The sequence below is a fragment of the Talpa europaea genome (genome assembly GCF_964194135.1).
Source record: "Talpa europaea genome assembly, chromosome: 9".
Lineage (NCBI taxonomy): Eukaryota > Metazoa > Chordata > Mammalia > Eulipotyphla > Talpidae > Talpa > Talpa europaea.
In genome coordinates this window covers 75864-97371 of record NC_140076.1, presented here as the reverse complement: position 1 = coordinate 97371, position 21508 = coordinate 75864, and the positions used below count along the sequence as shown (strand labels likewise).

Below are 21508 nucleotides of genomic sequence, written 5' to 3'. Positions count from 1 at the left end.
AGGCAGCTGTGTGTCTGTCTGTCTGTCTCTCCCTCCCTCTAGACTGGCTTCCTCACCTCCCTCCTTCCAGAGGCAGCCTTTGCACCTGCTGACAGACAGGCCAGAGAAAGCGCGACCTTCGCTGCCCAGCACTGTCTTGTGAGTGCAGATTTGCTGTATTGGCAACAGCACAGAGCACACCCAAAAGGATGTCCAAACGGCTAAGGCAGCACGAAGGGGTGATACTGACAGCACAAAAGAGTGCCGAAGACACTGGAAATGGTACCAGGTGGGACCAAAGGGCAGCACCACAGTGGGGGACGGTCCTGTCGCAGGTTCTCGTCCATGTGTGCTGCTGCAAGACCACTCAGGCTCAGGGGCCAACAGCCACAGGCTTTATTTATCCAATAGGAGGTCAGGGAAGGGGAGTGTTTCTGAGGCCACAGGTGTCCGGATGCCCCGAACCACAGGCACTCATGGGAGACGAGGTGATGCCCACAGCAGCCGCCCAGAGACTGAGCTGGATGCCGAGACAGCAAGAGACTCCATGGCCCCCCGGGGTGGTGCTGGAGAAACAGGGGCTGTGGTCAGCTCTCTGAGACGCTGGGCCATGCCCGATGGGCTCCTTATGGGTGACGGCAGAGGCCGGGGTGCAGTGGCTAGTCCTTGCACAGGTCTGCAGAGGCCTGCAAGTCTATGAAGGGTCACTGAGCCCAGCGGCGCCTGGTGCTTCGCTCTTCCTACAGAGGCTGTCTGCCCAACCCTGCTTCGAAGGTGTCTGGTGAATGTTTCCTCCTTGAAGGCCAGCAACAGGACCCCCTGCCTTTCTTCAGAGGCTGGAGCAGAGTGAGTCGACCTGGCTCGCTCTGTCTTACATTCCCCGCAGGCTCCCGGCCCTACAGGCCCGACGGGATTGTTCAGACTATTTGGCACCAATCAGCTCAGTTTCCGTTTTCAACCCGAATAACTAACCAGAAAGGTGAGCTTGAACCTGACTGGTCCACTTAGGATCCTCTAGACAGGTACGAAGGGGGGACGCCCCCCTCGGTGTGCCGGGGCCAGGGCAGGACGGTGGGCGCGCGGCCCCGGGAAGCCCCGGCTGCGGCGCCTGCCTGGGGGAGGGCGGGAGGGTGATGCCGGCCCCGGGTGCTGTGGGGATCGTGCAGCAGACGTGGCGGTCTGAGGGAAAGCAGCCCGGCAGCTTCAGGGACACTTGGCCGATCTGCCCGCCGCCTCGCCCGGGCGCGGGGCTCCCAGTGGGCCGGCGAGGCTCCGGTTCTGGCTGGGCAGGGCAAGAGCGGCCTGGGCCTCGGGCCTCCGTTTCTGACCAGGTGCCCATCCGTCGCGCCATCCTGGCTCCCCTCCCGCCTCTCTCGTGGCCGGCGAGGGTCTCCTCACGAGCAGCGGTCGCTCTTCTTCAGGCGCGTCCGCGGCCCCGCCCCGCCCTCCCGCACGCGGTGGCGCGGCCTCGGGCGACGGCCGGGCGCGGGGCTCTGCTCTCAGGGAGGCCCCCAGCGAGCGGGCTGCGGCCGCCCCGAGCAGGCCTGCGCCAGGCCCCAGCGCTGCGGCCGAGCCCCCAGGCCGCCGAGGGAGGCGCGGAGGGCCCGGGCGGCGCGGCGGCGGTGCGCGCGCCCGCCCGCCTCGGACACGGCGGCGCTGGGGTGGAGAACCGTAGAGCCGCCCTCGGAGCGGGGCGGGGCGGGGCGGGGCGGGGCGGGGCCGGCCGCCGGAAGTGCGCCCGCGCGCGGCCTTCTGGGGCCGGAAGTGGCGCGGGCGGCGGCGGCAGGCATGGCGGCGGCGCGCGGGCGCCGGAGGTGAGGCGCGGGGCGGGCGGCCGGGACTGCCGGGCCGCGCTCGCGGGGCGTCCTGGCGGGGCGGGCTGACGAGGTGTCCCGCAGGCGCTTGGCGGAGCTGACGGTGGACGAGTTCCTGGCCTCGGGCTTCGACGCCGAGTCCGAGTCGGAGCCGGAAGGAGGCCCGGCCCCCGCGGCGCGGGCGGCGCGCGGAGCGGCCCGGAGCCCGCCCGGGCGCGGCGGGAGCCCCTCGGCCGGGTGAGTGCGGGGCCGGGGCCGCGCGGCGTGGACCCCCGGCTGCGTTCGGCGCGGCCGGGCTGTGGTGGTGAGGGCCGGAGAGGCCTCCGAGGAGGCGCTGGCCGAAGCAGGCTCGGGGGCGAGGGCCGCGGTGCCCGGGCCGGAGCAGGTGGTGGCTGAAGGGGCCGGGCCGGGCCGCAAGATCTCGGTGAGGCGACCGCAGCCTCGGCGCTTGGAGCAGCGGCGGACGGGCGGTCGCGGGGCGCCCGTGTGGGGCCAGGTGGCAGGTGCCGGGCACGGAGGCGGGGCCCCGGGCTGAGGGCAACTGGGCGCTGCTGCTCTTTGAAGGGGGACCGCGGGAGCGCGGCTGAGACCTGCGGCCGGTCGCGGGCTGCAGGCGGCACGGGGGAGCGGTCGCTTTCCTCGGGCTGCTTGCAGTTGGGCTGCCAACCGGTGAGCGGGAGCAGCTGTGTGGCAGCCCTGGCTCAGCCTGGACGCCGGAGTGCACCCGTGGAGATAGTGCCTAGTGCCCTGGGCTACCTGGGCTTGGAGGCAGGCAGAAGGCCTGGAGAAATCACAGCCCGGGAGCCCCACTGCCTCTGTCGAAGCCACTGCGTTTGTGGAGGCCACCGTGCTGGAAGCGTGGGGGATAGGAAGCCCACCACCTCTTCTCCCTGCCCTCGCCTGTGCTGCTGCTCAACCGCGTTGCCCGCATCTCCTCAGCCGGCGCAAGGGCCAGGCCTCTGAGCATAAGGACCAGCTCTCCCGGCTGAAGGACAAGGACCCGGAATTCTACAAGTTCCTGCAGGAGAACGACCAGAGCTTGCTCAACTTCAGCGAGACGGACTCCTCTGATGATGAGGAGCAGCAGCTGCACTCCTTGCCCACGGAGCTGGAGGTGGGGCCGGCAGAGCCTGTGGGTGGGGACCCTTGGCCTCCCTTCCCGAGCTCCAGCCTAGCCTTCCGCCTGACACAGGAAGCGAGCGAGGAAGAGGATGACACTGAAGATGGGGTTCCCGGAGGGCCCAAAGAGAAGAAGGATTCTGTTCCTGTGACTCTCGCCATGGTCGAAAGATGGAAGCAGGTGGCAAAGGTGAAAGGTGGGGGGGGGGGCAGGGGTGTCCCTCACATTGCTTCAGTCCCCTGGGGCTGGGCTGCAGAAGGAGCCCTTCTCTGAGGATAAGAGACTCGTGTCTGCTTTGGCGTCTGCCACAGGCTGCGCACCAACTGTTTCTTCTCGGGAACCCTCCCCTCAGGTTCTCCCTGGTCCCCTGTCCCCAGGGTCTGTTATGCGCGGGGCGGCGTCCTCTTTCCTTTGTTGGCAGAGCCGGGGCCTGTTCCCGCGAGTAGACGGTAGCGTCTGCAGGGAAAGGAAGGACAGAAGTGGGCACTTCAGGTGCCCTCCAGCTGCTGCCGGGGTCAGGTCCTTGGCCCCTTCCCAGCCACGCCCCTTGCCCTTTCAGAAGGATCCAGGGGTCTCATCTGCCTGTCCCCGGCGCTTGGCTGTGGCGCTGCTCTTTGTGGTGTGGGCGAGGGTCACTTTCTCCTCGGGGCGGGTTTTAGGGCCCTGAGTGCCTCTTGCTTTGGGCACATGCTGACCGTTCTTCCAACGATCTACATTCTTTTGCTTCCGTAGCAGCAACTTACCCCGAAGGTATTCCACGAAGTCGTGCAGGCGTTCCGAGCCGCCGTGGCCACCACCCAAGGCGACCAGGAGGGTGCTGAGCCCAGCAAGTTCCAGGTCACCGACAGTGCTGGTGAGTGGGGCCGGGTGCCTGGGGTCCAGACTTTTTGTCCTGTTGTGTGCCTGAGTGGCCGCTGTGGTCCCTTGTTGCAGTGTTCAACGCTCTGGTCACCTTTTGCATCAGAGATCTTTTCGGCTGTCTCCAGAAGCTGCTGTTCGGGAAGGTCTCTCAGGACAGCAGCAGGTAAGAGGAAAGAGCCCCTGACTGTGGCACCCAGGACCCAACAGCGTGCGGCGGGGTGGGGCAGGCTCCTGGCAGGGCCCCAGGAGAGCCAGCTGGGGTCGTGGGCTTACCCTGTCTTGTCTCTTCTTCCTGAGAAGGAAAGTTTTCTATAGATTGGCTCAGGATTAATCTTCATCCCAAACTGGAAAATCTGAGTTGGCACAGAGGAGGCGAGGCCTGTGGAAAAGCCACGGGACCCCCGTCCTGCTTGGGAAGGCGCAGGCTCCCTGCGAGGGTGTTGGGGTGGAGGGTTGAGGTGGGGGGTCCCGTCAAGGGGGCCCCCCAGTAGGGGCAGGGAGGGAGGCAGTGGAGGTGGTTTGAGTGTGGGGCACTGCCTTCTCTTGCTCCTGGTGAAGGAACTATGCTGCAGTGGGCACCCCGGAAGCCGTGCCCTGTGGCTGTGTCTCATGGGGAGCGGCCCCTTGCCGCCAAGCCAGGCCTGGTGAAGCTATGCTGCTGCCTGTGGGAAAGCTCACTCGGCTATCGCTGGGTGTTCTGCATTTCCAGGAGCCCTGCACCTGGTTTCTTGGCAGCTAAATTGTGAATGAGGGTGACGGGGTTTCCAGGTGCGGGGCCTAAGAGCCTGCCTGGGCAAGGGGGTAGACCAGGGGCAGGAGAGCGCCGCTGGGGCGAATGGTGCTGAGCACGCGGCAGTGCACGAACTGCCAGTTGTACGCCGACTGGTACGTCTCCTGGCCCGTGCTGCCTGGTTGGCGCCCTGTGCCTGGTGTCCCTCTGGAGGCTCTGGGGAGCCCTAGCTCTGGGGGGGTTGGGGTGGGGGTGTCTGACTTGGGTACCTTTGAGAGCGTCCTGGCCCAGCCATAAGGCCACATGCTCTGGGCGAGCGCGGAAGGGTTTCCCGGGAAACTGTGGGCTCTTGCGTCCTGGGTGCACTCCTGCCTCCGGGGCTCACTGGCCGGCTCGTGTTCTCCGCAGGGCACTGTTACCATCCAGCAGCCCGCTGTGGGGAAGGCTGCGGCTGGACATCAAGGCTTACCTGAGCGCAGTCATACAGGTGCGGTTCTGGGGCTGGCCCGTGGGGGCTCCTCCCTGGGTCGCCTGGGCCGGCACATCCGACGGCGTGGGCCCTCATGGTTCGTCCTCTAATGCTCCCAGCTGGTGACCTGCCTGGCTGAGACAACGGTGGCGGCAGCTGTCCTGCACCACGTCAGCAACTCTGTTCCCTACTACCTGGCCTTCCCCAAGCAGTGCCGCATGCTGCTCAAGGTGGGCCTGCCCGTGCCCATCCCGCCCGTGGGCACCCAGCACTGCTCTTCCTGGGCCCTCGCGTGCAGGGGCAGCTAGTGATGCGGGTCTTCCGCAGAGGATGGTGGTGCTGTGGAGCACGGGGGAGGAGACGTTGCGCGTGCTGGCCTTTCTGGTGCTCACCCGAGTCTGCCGCCGCAAGCAGGACATCTTCCTGGGTCCCTTGCTCAAGGTGAGTGGCGGGAGCACCAGCGTGAGGAGGGGGCCGTGGCAGCAGCCCTGGACCTCCGCGGTGCCCCGTGAGCTGCTTTTTTTGGGTGAGCGTGTCCGGGGACCCCACTGATCTCCTGGGGGCTGGGAGGCCCTGGTCTGCTGGCGGGTGCCCAGCAGGGAGCCTGGAAGTGCCTCTGACTGGGTATGTCCGGCAGCAAATGTACTTGACCTACGTGAGGAACTGCAAGTTCACCTCCCCCGGCGCCCTGCCGCACATCACCTTCATGCAGCGGACCCTGACGGAGCTGCTCGCACTGGACACCGGTCTGGCCTACCAGCACGCCTTCCTCTATATCCGGCAGCTGGCCATCCACCTGCGCAGTGCCATGACCACTCGTAAGAAGGTGGGCGGCCTGGGGGGGGGGTGGTGGTGATGGCCGGGCGGGGTGGGGAGGCACTGCCAGCGGTGGCCCTGGGCACAAGTGGGCAGGGGGGTGGACCCAGCTCACCGCCCGGTGGCTTCACGCCCCCAGGAGACGTACCAGTCGGTGTATAACTGGCAGTTCGTGCACTGCCTGTACTTGTGGTGCCGCGCGCTCAGCACTATCCGCCCCAGCGGCGCCCTCCAGCCCCTGGTCTACCCCCTTGCCCAGGTGGTCATCGGCTGCATCAAGTGAGTTTGGGTGGCGGGCAGGCGGGTTGGGCCACACTGGGGCCACAGCGGCGTCCTGCAGATGGACTGTGGGGGCTGTGTGGAGGTGCCCGGCAGGGCTGATCCTACGGGAGGCCTGGACGCAGGGCGGCTGTGGCCCCCGGGACAAGGGGAGCTGGCTTTGAGAACGGGGTCTGGACAGGACCTGGGCGAGAGAGCGCTGCGGTTTGGGTGTGGACGTCCATCGTCCATCTGGGATAGAGGATGGGGGGCAGCCTGTGCCTCTGAAGGAGGTTTCCGGGACCAGGGAAGGCAGGAAGGGCCTCCAATAAGACAACCTGAGGCTGAGTGCATGGAGGCTTCTCCAGGCCGAGGCGTTTGGGTCTGTGTTTTGCGGACCCCTGCAGAGATCTGGTGGGTGAGCAGGTATGGGGGGCGGGGGGGTCAGTGGGCTGGGCTGGGCGGCGGGTCTAAGGCAGGGCCTCTCGCCCACCTCCCGCCCAGGCTGGTCCCCACGGCCCGCTTCTACCCGCTGCGCATGCACTGCGTGCGGGCCCTGACTCTGCTCTCGGAGAGCACTGGCGCTTTCATCCCTGTGTTGCCCTTCGTCCTAGAGGTGAGCAGGCCAGGCCGGGGCGGCAGTAGGGGTGTCAGTGTGAGCCCCGCTCGCTGGAGTGCAGGCACCCATCGCCCCACAACTGCCGCAGGCAGCTGGGGGCAGCTGCAGGGGTGATCCAGGCTTTTGCCCCCCGTCACAGAGAGCAGGGGAGCCGGACTGGCAGGCCAGGTGCCCACCCAAGCTCGCTCTCTGCTCGCACAGGGGGGCTGACCCGGGTGGGGGCAGGTTTTCCAGCAGGTCGACTTTAATCGGAGGCCAGGGCGCATGAGTGCCAGGCCCATCAACTTTGCCGTGATCCTGAAGCTGTCCAAGGCTAACCTGCAGGAGAAGGCTTACCGGGTGAGGCTGCCCACTGTCCGGGAGGGGCTGTGGGGAGGCCCTGGGGGTCACGACAGGACTGGGGTGCTGGGGTCAGTGCTGTGCCCAGTGACTGGCGGGCGTGGGGGTTTAGTGTCTGGGAGGCTACGGTGTCCTGTCCTGTGGCTCCACCGTAGACTGAGCCAGCCTCGCTCTCACCCAGGACGGCCTGCTGGAGCAGCTGTGTGACCTCACCCTGGAGTACCTGCACAGCCAGGCCCACAGCATCGCCTTCCCTGAGCTGGCGCTGCCCGTCGTCCTGCAGGTCTGCCTCTCCCTCCCCGCTGGGCCCCTGGGTGGCCTGCTCCGCCTCAGCTGGCTGCTGCTGATGGGGGCGGGGGTTCTGTCTGAAACCCCTATTGGGCTGTTATGTAGGGTGTTTGCTTTCAGCCGGGAAGTTTCTGTCAGCGCTGGGGTGCAGTCAGCATACTCGCTTCAGGCCTGCTTGGGGTAGGGCTACTGCCTGGTTCAGAGGCCCAGCCGGCCCGAGTGTGGGCAGATGCACCCGGCCCACCGGATGGCTGCCTAGAGCAGGGTGACCCCACAGTGTCTCAGTGGAGCCAAGAGGTGGAGACAATGCAGGGCCTGAAGTCCCGCGGCTTCCGCCAGCCGCGCAACTTGTCCGTGAAGGACAGTAGGGCCCGCAGGCCTGAGGACGGAGGACAGTAAACTGAGCTACACGCTGCGGGTGGGGGCTTGCCTGGACTATCCTGGAGTCGGGGGTGCTCTGAGGCCAGCCACCCCTCTCTGAGCACCCCCACCCCCAACATGGGTGGGCAGGGCTCCAAAGGTGGCCATTTCTCACACCTCACAGTTGTCCCCCACCCCCACGCCTGTCACACACACACACACACACACACACACTCCCCCACACCCTGCCTCGCACACACGGGCGCCTGTGCCGGGCTCATGGGTGCTGGCCTCCTTCCGCAGCTCAAGGCCTTTCTCCGTGAGTGCAAGGTGGCCAACTACTGCCGACAGGTGCGCCAGCTGCTGGACAAGGTGCAGGAGAACGCCGCCCACATCTGCAGCCTCCGGCAGGCGGCCTCTTTTGGCGTGTCGGACCGGCCTGCGGCGGTCAGTTCAGCAGGGCCCGGGGCGGGGAGAGTGTGCCGTTCAGTGTGGCCGGGCTTGGGGGTCGGCTCAGGAGGATGTGACCCCGCCTGTGCCCCTCAGGAGGCCTGGGAGCAACAGGCCCGGGCGGCAGGGACCCCGCTCACCCGTTACTACAGGCAGTGGCGGAAGCTGCGGGACCGTGAGATCCAGCTGGAGATCAGCGGCAAAGAGCGGGTACAGGGAGTGTCCTGGGTGGGGGGCTGGGGGCTGCGCAGGCCAGGAGGGCCAGGCGGTGATGAGGTCCCGGCTGCAGCCTGCCCTGGTGCTGAGGTGGGGTGCTGGGGAACGTGTCGGGCTGCTGCCTGTGGGGGCTGGGGCCTCATCCTGGTGCTGTTCTCTGCCCAGGGGCAAGGGCTAGAGACTGGGGAGCAGGAAGGTGGGGTCTGCGACTGGGCCTCTGGCCAGGGCCGTGGCCAAGACAGGCCTCACCGCTGTGGGTCTGGCCCTGCGGTGGCCCTGGCCGGAAGGGTGGGGAATGGCTGCCTGTGGCGGTGACCTCTCTGCCGAGGCTTGGTGAGCCAGGGCCAGGGCACCCTGCCCACACCTGCTGCTCTGGCCCCCCAGCTAGAAGACTTGAACTTCCCGGAAATAAAGCGACGCAAGGTGGGGGACAGGAAGGACGAGGACAGGGTAGAATTCAAGGACCTCTTCGACCTGGACAGTGACGAGGATGAGCCTAGCCCCTGCTTCTCTCGGGGAGGTGGGTCTGCACCCTCAGCCTGCTGGGTCCTGGGCCTGGAGGCTTTGGCCCCCCTGTGGGCGGAGCCGACACCCGCCTGGGTGTGGGGTGGGGCCTCTGGAATTGGAGGGCGCCTGGCTGCCCCCGCCATGCTTGGCTGGCGGACCTGCTCCCACCAGCACTTATCTGTCCTCAGGTGCCCCGAGAGCTCCTCAGAGGGCGCAGGAGGACGAGGCGGAGGACGAGGCGGCTGTGGCCAGCAGCTCAGAGGGTGAGTGTTGGCGTGGTCAGAGCCACGATGACCCTTTGAGTCCATCTGTCCCAGGGCTGGGCCCTGGGTGCCAGTCAGCTGCTCCATCCCTGCGGGTCTGCCCAGATACATCAGTGCTGGGATGAGCCAGCCCGTGAAGCCCCGAGGCGGTTCCTTCCCAACAGGGGGGACTGAGCAGGCACCTCCCTACAGATGAAGGCCCAGATGCAGAGGCCGCCCTGGCGCCGGGGGAGCTGTGGCGACTGGCGCAGGGGCCTGAGGACGAGCTGCAGGACTTGGAGCTCTCGGAGGAGGACTGAGGAGGCCCCGAGGGCCGACGCAGCACAGCGGGGCGGGCGGCAGAGGGAACGGGGCTTTATTTTCACAACACGAGAGACCGGGAGTGCCGCGCCCTGTGCCGATGTCTGATCCTCATCCTCGCTGGGGAGCGGGTGGCAGCTGCCCCCAGGATGCTCAGTGGCCCCCAGCAGCGCCGGGGAGGGGCCGACGCACCTCCATCTTTGGTTGGTCTGCAGAGCCCCCGCCAGCTGGCCCTGGGCTCTGGGCACCGGGCTCTGCCATTGCCCCAGAAAGGCTCTGGATGTGCACCTCCCCTTGGGTTTCCTGCCCAGCATCTCGCCTCACAACCCGGAGGGGACAGGCCTGCGTCACCCGCCCGCCGCTCAGCCCAGAGTCTGGGAGGTATCCGCAGGCCTCAGCAGCAGAGCCAGGGGCCTGTTCTCTGGCTTGGGTGAGGCCAGGCCAGACGCGGGTTGCTCGCCCCCGCAGGGGGAGGGGGAGGTGGTGGTGGTGGCAGCAGGCGACAGGGGCTGCCCCTCCGAGGTGGGTTCCCGCTCAGGGGCTTGCGGTGGGCGCAGTGGCAGGGCCACCGGGAAGCTGGCCATGTAGAAGATGCGGCCCAGGCGCCTGGCCACCTGCGGGGAGACAGCGGTGGGGGCCTGTCCGCCAGGAGAGCTGGGGCCACCCCAGGGCCCCAGGCCGGCCCCTCACCTGGGCGCGAATCTTGAGCGCGGGTCCCAGCTTGAGCCCCAGGGTGGTCAGGAGGTGCTCCTCCGTCAGCAGCGCCAGGGCCTCCCCGTCGATGCCCTGTTCTCTGAAGACCTGGGAGGCAGGGCTGAGTGCAGGAGCTGCCTTCCCCCCCCCCCATCCCAGGTCCAGTGCAGGGAAGGGGGCAGTGCCTGCTCTGCCTCCCACTGCCTTAGGGAGGAGCCTGGGGTGGGGCAGGGGCCGGGGTGGGGGAGGCATGCGAATGCGGCTCAGACTCACGGGCGCCCCTCACCGGAACATATTCTCCGCAGCCAGGCAGGCCCCCCACAAAGCTGCAGACATTGTCCACCGTCCACTTGCTGATGTCCTCAGGGGCCAGGGCCGCCTCCCCATCCACAAGGAATCCGCCGCTGGCTCCTGGGTGGGGGGGGTTGTGGTCAGACCTGGCTTCCCCCGGGGCCTCACCCCTGCCCTTGGCCTTCCTGGGCTGGGCTCTTAGGACGCCCCCAGCGGCTGGGCTGGGGGTGCTGGCCCATGTGCCCAGCATGTGCTGCCTGCGGGCCGGGGCCCACCTGTGTGTGAGCAGGCGCTGGCGGCGCAGCCCGGGCCCAGGGGCGATGGAGGGGGCAGCGTGGGCCCCGAGAGAAGCCCCTTCTCCTGGGAGCTGGCCCCTCCGGTCGGGGCTTGGCCGGGCGTGGGGCCCGGGCCCCCGGCTGCTGCTGCCCCGGGGTCCTCTCCGTCGGAGTCTTTGGGGGACTCGTCCTCGGAGCTGTCTTGTGCCCAGAGCGCAGCCTCTGTCTTCTCGGACTCCCCGGGTTGAGCTGAGGCCGGGCTGGGGTCCCCTTTATGAGGGACTCTGTGGGGCAGTGTGGGGGGGCCCAGTGTTCCCTGGGGGGGCAGGGCCAGCAGTGGCGTGGAGCTGTGTCCCAGCACCAGCATGGCCCCCCGCCGCTGCAGCTCCTCGGTGCTCTCGGGGCGCGGTGCGGCCTCGGGGGCCAGTAGCTGTGGCGGGGGGACGCTCTCCAGCTCCTGGCGCAGCAGCTCCGCTGACATCTCCAGCCTGGGCCCAGAAGGGGCAGGGTTGGCCTGGGGCAGGGGCGCCCCCCCCCCCGCAGGACCACGTGCCCCCACCCCCTCCCCCCTCCCGCAGGACCACGTCCCCGCCCCCCCAACCTGGCCAGGCTGTGCTTCCGCAGGAGCTCCTGCTGCCGCGCGAGGGCCTCGGCCTGCGTGGGGGGCAGGAAGCCGTAACCTGGGGGGACAGTCCCAAGTCAGGCGCCCCGGGCCGCCGCCTGCCCTGGCCTGGCCTGGCCCGCGGCTGGTGCCCCGCCCGTGCCTCACCTGGGGCCTGGCACAGCGCAGAAGACACCCCCAAAAAGGGGGGTCTGAGGTGGGGGCCCAGAGCGATGTGAGGGGCGTTCTGAGGCGACGGCAGCGGGGGCGGCCGCGACAGCTCCCTGCGGACGGGGCTGGTGAGGGGCCGCGCGCCCGGCCTCCCCGCCCGCCCGCCCGCCCGCCCGCGGCGCCGGGTCCCCTCGGCGGCGGCGTCTCGCCACCGCCCCGCGCGGGCCCCGACGGGCGGCCCCTCAGCCCCGCCCCGGGGACGGCCGCGCCGGCGGTACCTGTCGGCGAAGGCGGCGGGGCCCGCGCCCTCCCGGCGCTCGGCCAGGCCCGGCTTGCGGCGCGGCGCGGCGGCGGGCGGCGGGCGCAGGTGCAGCTCCGGGCCGCCGGGGCCCCCCGCGGCCGGCGCCTCCTGCCGCGCCCTCAGGAGATCTGGGGGGGTCGCGGCGGTGACGCGCGGCCCCCGGCCCGTCTGGTCTGGGGGGGCGTGCGCGGCCGAGGGGAGCGTGGGGGGCCGCGGCGCGGGGCCTCGAGGGCCGGGTCTCCCGGGGGCCCCCGGACGCGCCGCGCCGGCGCCCGGCCCCGCTCAGGCGGCCCCCAGCCCCCCGCGGCCCTCTCCGCCCGCTGCCGCCGCCTGTTTATAAATTAATTACCCGAGAGCGGGGGGCGCCCTGCGCGGGCGGGGCGCCAGCCGGCGCGGCCCCTCCCGGCCGCCGGGGGGGGGGGCGCGGCGGGGGGGCGCGTGATTGGCAGCCGCCCCCCGGGGCCGCGCCCCCGCGCAGGCCGCCGCGCCGCCGCGGGCAGGCCGGGAAAGCAATTAAAAAGGAAGATTTTTAAATTATTCACATTTGGTGAATTATTCAGGCTCTCCGCGCCGGAGCTGCCCTGGGGGGCAGGCTCGCGTGAGGAGAGGAAAGCTGCCCCTTTCCCAGCACCGCGGGGGGGAAAGCCGAGGTCCACGGCCGCGAGGGGGGCGGGGGGTGAGGGGCGCCCCCTCGGGCCGGTGTCCGGGTGAGGCGGTGGGGGGATCTGCGGCTGCGGGTGGGCTCCGCTGCCTCTGCAGTGGGGCTTCTCGGACCTGCGCTGGGCGCCTCCAGGCCTCTGCCCAGCGGGAGGCACCCCGCCCCCTCTCTGAAGGCCCTCTGGGCCTGCTGGGCCACGTGGGTGGGGACAGGGCAGCTCACTACCCACCAGCGAGGGCGGGTGAGGGGCTCATGCCAAGGGCCACCTACCAGGACCTGGGACGCCCAGGTGGTAGAGACGCTGGTGGTCCTGGAAGGAGCTGGCCTCGCTCAGCGCGGTCACCAGCCTGCGGTAGTGGTCCTCGGGGGCCATGGCGGGCCCCAGTTCCGACAGCAGCAGAGCCTCTGCATGGGGCACAGGGCGAGGCGGCACCCCCCGTCAGACCCCAAGCCTCCTGGCCCAGGGCTCCGTCCCCCTCCCTCCTCTAGGCGCCCCCCGCCCGTCCACGCCGTGCTCCCACCTTGGGGGGACTGACTTCTTCGAGCCTTCTCCACGGGGCAGTCACTGCTAATGGGGGGCAGGCCGCCCAGCCTCTTGCCCAGCAGCTCACCTGGGAGAGGGGAGGGGCTGCTCCCAGCACTGGCCTTCACCCCACGCAGGGCTGGGGTGCACGTGTGATGGGGACGTTGTGGCAACAGCCTCAGGTGGCAACTCGGGACCCCCCAGGTGCTTGCTCCCCACCAGGCCCATCCCAGCGCTGCCGGAGAGGAATGAGAGGCCTGATCCAGCAGACCCACCTTCCCCCTCGGGATGGGGTGCGGGGTCCTGTCCCGGGGACCCCAGACTTGTCTGTCCAGGGCAGCCTCAGCCCCGAAAGCCTTGAGGCCCCGGTTGGGCTCGCTGCCGCACCCCCCATTCCCCCTTGACCCCAGAGAGCCAGGCCAGCATGGGGTCCGGGCACCACCTGCTCCCCTCCAGAGGGCACCCCTAGACCGCACCCCCCCACACCAGCCTGAGCGGGCCCTGCCGTGGGAGGCCCAGGCCCCCTCGCCTAGGAGCCACGTCCTGCCCCCCCCCAACCAGGCTGACGACCCTGGTGGCGCAGCCCCAGGAGCCCCGGCGTCAGCCCCAGAGGCTAATTCCTTTTTCTTATTCCCTTAATCTGTCATTTTTATCAGGCCGGGGAGTGCGGCCCGGAGAGCCGATCAATCTCCACTTTACAGCTGACAGAATGGTGCTAATAACTTATCGATCTCGGCCACCTCGCTGCCACGGCCGCAGGAGGGTGGGTCCCCGCGGCCCAGGGGCTCCTGGGGTCCAGACAGCCAGGCCAGGAGGGCCAGGCCGGGAGGGTCGGGTCCCTGCGGCCCGAGGGCTCCGGGGCCCTGGACGGCCAGGCCAGGAGGGCTGTGGGCGCCCCAACCACACAGGCCTCCCGTTCTGCCACGCCCGGAGCCCCTCCCCACCCTCTTCCCCTTGCTGTTTGGTGCGGAGGCTCCTCTTCTCCCGGGGCAGGGCTGAAGCCCCCCTCCCCCACCCCGCAGTGAGACCCAGCCCTGCCACGGCAGGGGTTCGCGTGTCCTTGGGGGGGGCTCTTCCGAGGGACACCTGGTCACCGTGGCTCCCTGGCGTGCCTGAGTCCCACGTCTGCTGTGGCAGGGCGGGCCTGGCTGAGATGGACAGTAGCCCTGGGGCGGCCAGCGGAGGTGATGACAGGCAGATGTCCCCGCCAGAGGCCAGCTGGGACACGGGGAAGCCACGGGGGCTCTGGCCACATGCGCCTGCCCCGGCCTGCACCCTGGCGGAGTGGGGAGGAGGGTACCCGGGTGGGGTGCAGGGCCCGGCCCGTGCTCGCTGGACCCGGGCACCCAGGAGCGGGCAGGAGCAGGGGCCTGAGGCTCAGGATAGCTCAATCATCGCTCCGCGGTCGATGCGGCAATTAGATTTTATCCGCTGCCCGCCCAGCTCCTCCAGCGCTGCAACCCCCACACGCCTGGGGCTGTCACTGGGCCTGAGGACGTGGCCGTGGCCAGCTCCCTGCCTGGGGGTCCCGGGAGTCATGGCCACAGCCAGAAACTTGTCTGTTCAAGGCGCCCCCAGCTCCCTCTGGGCCCCTCTGCCCCTTCACCTCTCAGCTGTGCCCCCGGGTCTCCTGGGGTCAAGGCCCCTCTGGCCCCTGCCTCCAGGAGCCGCCCCTCTGGGTGACCTCAATGCTCGGTTCCCACCTTCCTTCCTGGGGGGCACCAGGCGGGCACACTGAGGGGGCTGCTCCGGGAGTTTGGGGGTCCAGGCAGCAGAGCGGGGAGTCTGAACCCTGTGAGTCCAGCCCATCCCTGACCGCCGACTGCAACGGCGCCTGTTAGTGTGTGTGGGGGCAGTGGCCTCGTCACGCCAGCCCCTGCCCACCCGCTGCAGCCACGGCGGAGCTGCCGCCTCCCCGTCTGCCGGCTGGCCGGGATTAACACAATTACCGTCACACGAGCCCCGGGGGACAGCGCCTCCCCCTCCGGCCGGCCTCCCTGGCTGCCCGCCAAGCCTGCTGGGGCGTCGGCTGGCCGGGCTGAGCCGCGGAGGGGGAGGGCTGCTGTCCCGCGCAGCCCGCCGCAGGACCCTCACCAGAGGCCCCCGGGCCGGGCTCTACACCTCCTTGCTGGAACTCGCAGCGGCTCCGGCGCTCCGGCATCACGAGGTGGCGGCTGCGGTGCACGCTGGAGACGAGGGCGGGGAGGTCGGGGTCCTGGCTGCAGTGGAGAGAGAGGCGAGGTGAGAGGGCGCCCTGGCACCCACGGGCACCCGCCGGGGCCGGCACGGGGCACGGGCCTCGGAGCAGACCCGGCCCCGGGTGGGCTGGCCTGGCCTGGCTGTGCCATCTGTGCCTTGCCCGGCCCGCCTGGGAGCAAGTCCGCATGAGCGTGAACCCCGTCCCGCCGTGGCGCGCACAGCAGCCCGGTCCCCGGGATGGAGCGAGGCCGGGCCCACAGTCGCAGCCTCAAGTGCAGGCCCCAGATGTGCCCCCCTCCACCGCCGGCCCGGCCGCTCTGCGCGGTCGCCTCTCCCACGTCACAGAGCCCCGGGATGGGTGCGACCACCGTCCACCGCGTGTCTGGCCCCCGCCCGTTGCCCTCGGCTCTGAGAACAGCTCAACGTCAGGGCTGAGGGGCTGGACATGGGCCTGCGGGTGCCCAACGGCAGCCTAGCTCCCGCCACCCTTACGGAGCCGCCTCCGGCCAGGCCGGCACTGCGACTTCCCCGGCGACCTGGGGACCGGTCCGACCCCGTAGGCCCGGCGGCTGGCCAGCTCATCCGGCCGCCCTGGGCAGGGCAGTTCCAGCACCAAGACTCCAGGGCTGGACTCCAGAGCCTCGGGGAAGCCCAGATGCGCCGGCCACCCCGCCCTAGCCCCGTCGCTAGAGCGGCCCCAGGCGGACAGGAGGGCAGGGCGGGCGAGTGGTTTATGGGATTAACCGCAGCGTCTCCTGCCCGCGCCGTGTCCGCATGCCCTGGGCGCTGTGGGCAGAACTGCTGGGTTCAGCACCAGGGAAGTCTGCAGAGCTAGAGGCGGGCGGCACCCTCCTCCCCAGGGACGCCTGCCGGGGCCCCCAGGACGCTATGGGAGGTGGCCCGTCAAGGTGGCATTGGCAATTCCACTGCCGGGGCCCTGGGTGCTGCCTCGGGGAAGAGGCCCTTCCACGCTGCCTTGGGACCACCCAGAGGGCCTGGCTGGGGCCCGGGAAACCTTCCCTGCTCACGCTGACCAACACCGCAGGTGTCAAGGAAGGAAACTCAGCCTTGGCCCCACGCTGCCCACAGTGGGCCTCGGAGGGAGGAGGCAGCTGCTGTGCGGGTGGCAGGGAAGGGCGTGCAGGACTGGGCCAGAACCCCCAGCCTCGCCGTCAAGCCCTGGCCCACGCCTGCCAGCTGTGCTCAAGGGGACAGGACGGAGGGTGCGAGGACGATGGACAGGGCCATGAAGCGTCAGGAGGACAAGGCGTTGGGGGAGGGGCGCTGGGCCAGACAGCGGTGGGGGCCAAAGTCCAGCTGCGCCCCTCCCCTCTGACCGCACCGCCCTGCCCCAGGGCCCAGCTCCCGCAGGTCCACCCTGCAGCCTCCAAGTGAGAGGCCCATAAAACGTCACAGTGTCCGCGAGGGCCCTTAAGAGGCGCGGTCGAGCTGGCAACTCCCAGTTGAAGTGGACATAAGTTTAAGGATGTTTCCCGTGTGACCGGCTCTGGGCTGGGCGCCCTCCAGGCGGGCATGATGGCCACGGCCCGCGAGCTGGGTGGCCGCCGCCCGGGGCCCTCGGCAGCCGTGGCACTGAGCTGACCCCGCGCCCAGAAGCTGCAGCGGGCCCGGGGACGGGCTGCCACTGTCCCTCGAGCCGGGCGCCCCTCCCACTCTCTTCCCCATCCGCTCACCGAGTCCTGGGCCGGCCGCCCCTTGCGCACCGGCCTCTGCCCCGGCGGAGCGGACAGCCCGGCCACGCCATGCCCTTGCTCCCAGGGGGGCGCACCCCGGCCCGCACCAGGAGGCCAGAACTGCGGCTCCCCCGCCTGCCCTGTAGACACGCCTCTCGCCCCGACCACATGCCACCATCCTCACCCCCTGGCGGCCTTGGGGGGCGGAGGGGCTGGCGGCCCCTGCTTGGGCAGGTGGGTTCGGGCGTCAGGGTGGCAGGGCCGGGGGCTCTGTGCTGGGGCCAGGCTGCCAAGAGTCCTCCCTGGCCGCCACCAAGGCCCAGCACCCAGACAGACCACACCGGAGGGGAGGGAGGCCCGGGGAGCCCGGCGGGAGAGGAACTGCCTGCCCACCTGCAGGACGTCTCTCGGAAGGAGATGTTCACATCCCAGTGGGTGTGGACTCTGCGGAGAGAAGGGGGTGTCAGGGTGGCGGGGATCAAGCCCCCACCCTGAGGTAGCAGCGGCTGCCCAGGGGCCCTCGCCCTCAGCCGTGACATGGGTTGCTCAGCTCGGGCTCGGCCATGCCCCGCCCGAGGCACCTTCTCTTCATGACGCGCACGTGTGGGTCGCCCTCCCTCTTCAGGCCCAGCCGCCCGCAGGCTGAGCTGCTCCCGTCACTGTCGGCATCGCTGGCAGAGAAGCTGGGGGTCAGCTCCTTCTTGAGGACCCGTGTCGGGGGCAGAGCGACTGTCCTCTTGTCTGCCAGCCGCCCCCGGTTCTGGGCAGGGAGACAGGACAGGACGGTGAGGCCTCCTGGGTGGCGTCCCCAGGTCCTGCCCGGAGGCCCAGCAACTGGAGGGCTTTGGGGGGCTCAAGTCTGAGGCTCCTGCGGCCCCCCTGAGCTGGGATGCACCAAGGCCAGCCAGAGATATGCTGGCTGGGCCCCAGGCTGAGCAGGGATGGGGAGCCAGGGACCCTCGACTCCCCTCTCCTGGAGGGCGCTGGCTGGGCTACTTGGGGCATTGCCTGGTGCAGAGCCCTTGGGAGCCTGCGCTGCAGGTGCCCCTGCTTTCCAGCTTCAGGGAGTCCTGGGGACTGTGTGCGACCCACCCTTGCATCCCCAGCAGCCCCTGCACACTGGGTAGGCCCCCAGCAAGTCTCCCTGGTGGCGCTGGGATAGCTGGGCTTGGGGCCTTCAGCTCAGGCTGTTGCCTCCCATCCCCTTGCAAGTTCATGGTCCTGGCAGGAGGCTGGGACCTGACCCCTGTGCCCTGCTGGGGCCTCTGGGCTCCTGGGGCTTTCCCACAACCCAGCCCCCACCCCGGGCCTTGGGGAGGGGGCACTGCATGAGGTGTGCTCACAGCGGGCTGGCTCCCTGTCCCGGCCTCCGGGCAGCTGGGGTCCTGCCACCCAGGAGAGAAGCGGCCACTGGCTGTTTTCTGCTGGCCTTTTCTAAGTGCAGGGTCAGCAAGGCACAGGCCCCAGGAAGCTCTTGTCTCTGTCTTTGCAGTCCCGGGCACCCTGACCCACTCCCCACCGCGCCCCCATCAGGAAGGAGGTGTCGGGAAGGCCCATCACCCCCCCCAGAGTGGGAGTCATCCTGCCTGGAAGAGCCTGTGTTCTGTCCAGGTCAGGTCTCTCTACACCCAGGAACCCCACCGACGCAGGCAGCCCGCCACCGGGCTGGGCCCCAGTCTCCTCCCCGCCTGGGCCTGCGGGCTGCCAACTCTCTCCATCTGGGAGCTGAAGTCCCCCCTATGGGTCTGGGAGCGGCCCCCAAACCTGCCCTCAGGGTCTGTCTGGGAACCATGGAGCTGCCCTGGGCCGGGCAGCCAGAGAAGAGGGCCTTTCTCTGTGGCCCCAGGTGAGACGCCCTGACCGGTCTGTCCCACAGGGGCAGCTCAGACGGGCCAGCTGGGCACGCAGCCCGGGGCACTCATGACTGTGGGTGTGAGGGGCTTGGTCAGAGGTCTGTGGGGTGGGCAGCAGGGGCAGCATCTGTGTCTGTCCTCGCCAGTGAGGTCTGTGGCTTCCGCCTAGCCCAGGCTGCCCAGGGCGACCCCTCCCTGCACCCCTGCCCAAAGCAAACAGGCTGCCCAGCGTGTGCCTCTGGTCCCACCCCCCTCATGCCAGAGTGGAGCAGCCAGGATCAGCGGCTGCCGCGAGCCCATGGGGAGCCGAGGCTTCCATGGCTCCTCCCTGCTCCCAGTGGTTCCACTCAACACCCATGTCTTTTCCAGACCAGTGCTGGGCCCGTGGCCTAAAGGGCTTTGACAGGCCCAGGCAGCCCGGCTCCCGCCACAAGGGGGGGGGGATGTTTGGTCACAGGTGTCCCCCTGTCTCAGCTCCAGACCTCCTCACCCCAGAGCCAGGCCTGGCTCCAAGGCTCAGCACCCACTGCGAGCCCGGCCGGCGCCTCCAGGCACCACACTCAGAACTCGGCCCAGGCCCTCTTCTGGCCTGGCTCAGGGCGCCCCAAATGACCGCTCATGGCCAAGTCTCCCTTCTCTCCCCTCTGGGCCTCACGGCGCAGGCCTGGGGTTAGGGCCATAGGAACCCAGCGCGTTGCGCGCTTCTCACCACCGGGGAGGAGATCCGGCAGCCTGGACAGTCGCAGATGGGCGGGTGCACCTGCAGGATGCCCCTGGACACGAGCGTCTTCAGGCTTTTCCCTGCAGGAGAGCGCGAAGCAGCCAGGCCGGCATAAGCCGCCGGCTCTGGGCCCGTGCGTGCCCCCGCCCTGCCGCCCCGCCCCGCCGGACACCGCCGCGGTCTGCGGAGCTCCCGAAACGCAGGGTCCCGGCGAGCGCCCCTGGTGGGAAGGCGGCCCCGCCCGCGCCCGCGCCCCTCCAAGTCGGCACCCCGCGCGCGCAGCAGGGCCCACCCAGGAAGGTCGCGCCCCGGAGACGGGGGTGCCGTAGGCACCCGGAGGCGCCTGACCCCACAGTAGGAAGACGGTGGCCGAGAACCCCAAAGTCAAGCGCTAAAGGGTCCTTAACTTTCTAACCGCCTTGCCCCGGCGCCCGGCGCCCACCGCGCTCGTCGGGTCCGCACCAGCGCCTCTGAGCACAGACGCGCGGGCGCCCCGGCGGACCAACCCCAGCCCCGAGCCCCCGCCCCAGCGCGCCCCAGCCCCGCGCCCCGGCCCCAGCGCGCCCCCGCTCCAGCGCGCCCCCAGCCCCGCGCCCCCGAACCCCCAGCCCCGCGCCCGAACCCCAGCCCCGCGCCCCAGCGCGCCCCCGCTCCAGCGGGCCCCCAGCCCCGCGCCCCCGAACCCCCAGCCCCGCGCCCCAGCGCGCCCCCAGCCCCGCGCCCCAGCGCGCCCCCAGCCCCGCGCCCCAGCCCCGCGCCCCAGCCCCGCGCCCCAGCGCGCCCCCAGCCCCGCGCCCCCGCCCCAGCGCGCCCCCAGCCCCGCGCCCCCCCGCCCCAGCGCGCCCCCAGCCCCGCGCCCCCGCCCCAGCGCGCCCCCAGCCCCGCGCCCCCCCGCCCCAGCGCGCCCCCAGCCCCGCGCCCCCCGCCCCAGCGCGCCCCCAGCCCCGCGCCCCCGCCCCAGCGCGCCCCCAGCCCCGCGCCCCCGCCCCAGCGCGCCCCCAGCCCCGCGCCCCCCCGCCCCAGCGCGCCCCCAGCCCCGCGCCCCCCGCCCCAGCGCGCCCCCAGCCCCGCGCCCCCCGCCCCAGCGCGCCCCCAGCCCCGCGCCCCCGCCCCAGCGCGCCCCCAGCCCCGCGCCCCCCGCCCCAGAGCGCCCCCGGCCGCACGTGTCCCCCGCCCCCGCCGGCGCCGCGGGGGGAGTGTCCGGCTCCGCCAGGCCCCGCCGGCTCCGCGAGTTCCCGTAAACTTCTTCCCCGGGCCCGGAGCGCGGGGCGCCGGCAGGACCCGCGCGCCCACGGGGCCCCGCTGCGCAGCGCCGCCCGCCGGGCCGGCGCGGGGGTCGGGGCGCGGCGGGAGGCCCGGCGCGGGCGGGGTCCGGGCCGCACCTTTGTGGCGGATGCTGCGCTTCCAGTCCTTGGCGGTCTCGCGGCCGCTGACGAACTGGAACTCGTTGGGCGTGAGCCACTCGCCGCGGTGGCGGATGGACGGCCCCTTGCTGCCCTGGCAGAGTTTGCGCACGTAGAGCAGCGCGCGGTTGGCGCCGCACTCCACCTCGATGCACGGCTCGCCGCGGTCCAGCAGCGGCTGGAAGTCCGGCGCGGCGAGGCGCGCGGGGCCCGGCGGGCGCGCGGGGGCGGCCGCGCCCGGCAGGCTCAGGCAGGCGCGGGGCGCGCGCAGCGGCGGGGCCAGCAGCGCCCCGTAGCCCGCGGCCGCGGCGGGCAGCGAGGCGGCGGGCGGCAGCGCGGCCGCGGCGGGCAGCGGCGCCGGGTAGCCGGGCAGCGGCGGCAGCGGCAGCGCGGCCAGCGGCGGGCGGAAGGCGGCGAGCGCCAGCGCCAGGTCCTCGCGGCCCGGCAGCTCCTTCTTGACGGCCGGCATGGCCCCCCGCGCCCCCCGCGCCCCCCGCCCCGCGCCGCCCCCGGGCCGCGCCGCCCGCGCCCGGCGCCGTCCGTCCGACCGCCGAGCCGCGACCGCCGCGGGGCACCTGCGCCCGCGCCCTCGGGCCGCCCGCCCGCCCCGCCCGCGCCCCGCGCCCCGCGCCCCGCGCCCCGCGCCCCGCGCCCCGCGCCCCGCGCCGCCGGGACTTGGGAGACTCGCGCCGCCGCCACAACTTGGCCCATTTAAACGGCCCCGGCGCGGCGGGCG

At 71.0% G+C, this 21508-nt stretch overlaps 2 protein-coding genes across 2 annotated transcripts; one reads left to right on the top strand and one right to left on the bottom strand.

The window, feature by feature from the left end:
• Positions 1-1767: 1767 nt before the first annotated feature.
• On the top strand, positions 1768-9437 carry NOC2L (NOC2 like nucleolar associated transcriptional repressor; the record flags this gene model as incomplete). Its single annotated transcript, XM_084241648.1, has 19 exons — positions 1768-1793; positions 1878-2030; positions 2733-2907; positions 2986-3102; positions 3646-3766; positions 3847-3937; positions 4913-4991; positions 5093-5203; positions 5301-5414; positions 5611-5799; positions 5929-6068; positions 6552-6663; positions 6892-7005; positions 7187-7288; positions 7957-8100; positions 8200-8313; positions 8704-8839; positions 9015-9089; positions 9282-9437. 19 exons carry the CDS (start codon positions 1768-1770, stop codon positions 9386-9388), a joined length of 2220 nt encoding a protein of 739 aa, XP_084097774.1. The 3' UTR covers positions 9389-9437.
• Positions 9438-9748: 311 nt separating this feature from the next.
• On the bottom strand, positions 9749-21241 carry SAMD11 (sterile alpha motif domain containing 11; the record flags this gene model as incomplete). The annotated part of the gene is made up of 14 exons (XM_084241647.1): positions 9749-10003; positions 10080-10190; positions 10369-10493; positions 10649-11136; positions 11250-11328; positions 11418-11533; positions 11699-11849; positions 12650-12784; positions 12901-12990; positions 14997-15121; positions 17189-17239; positions 17377-17555; positions 19358-19449; positions 20752-21241. The coding sequence occupies 14 exons, from the start codon at positions 21239-21241 to the stop codon at positions 9752-9754; spliced, it is 2484 nt and encodes an 827-aa protein (XP_084097773.1). The 3' UTR covers positions 9749-9751.
• Positions 21242-21508: the final 267 nt, after the last annotated feature.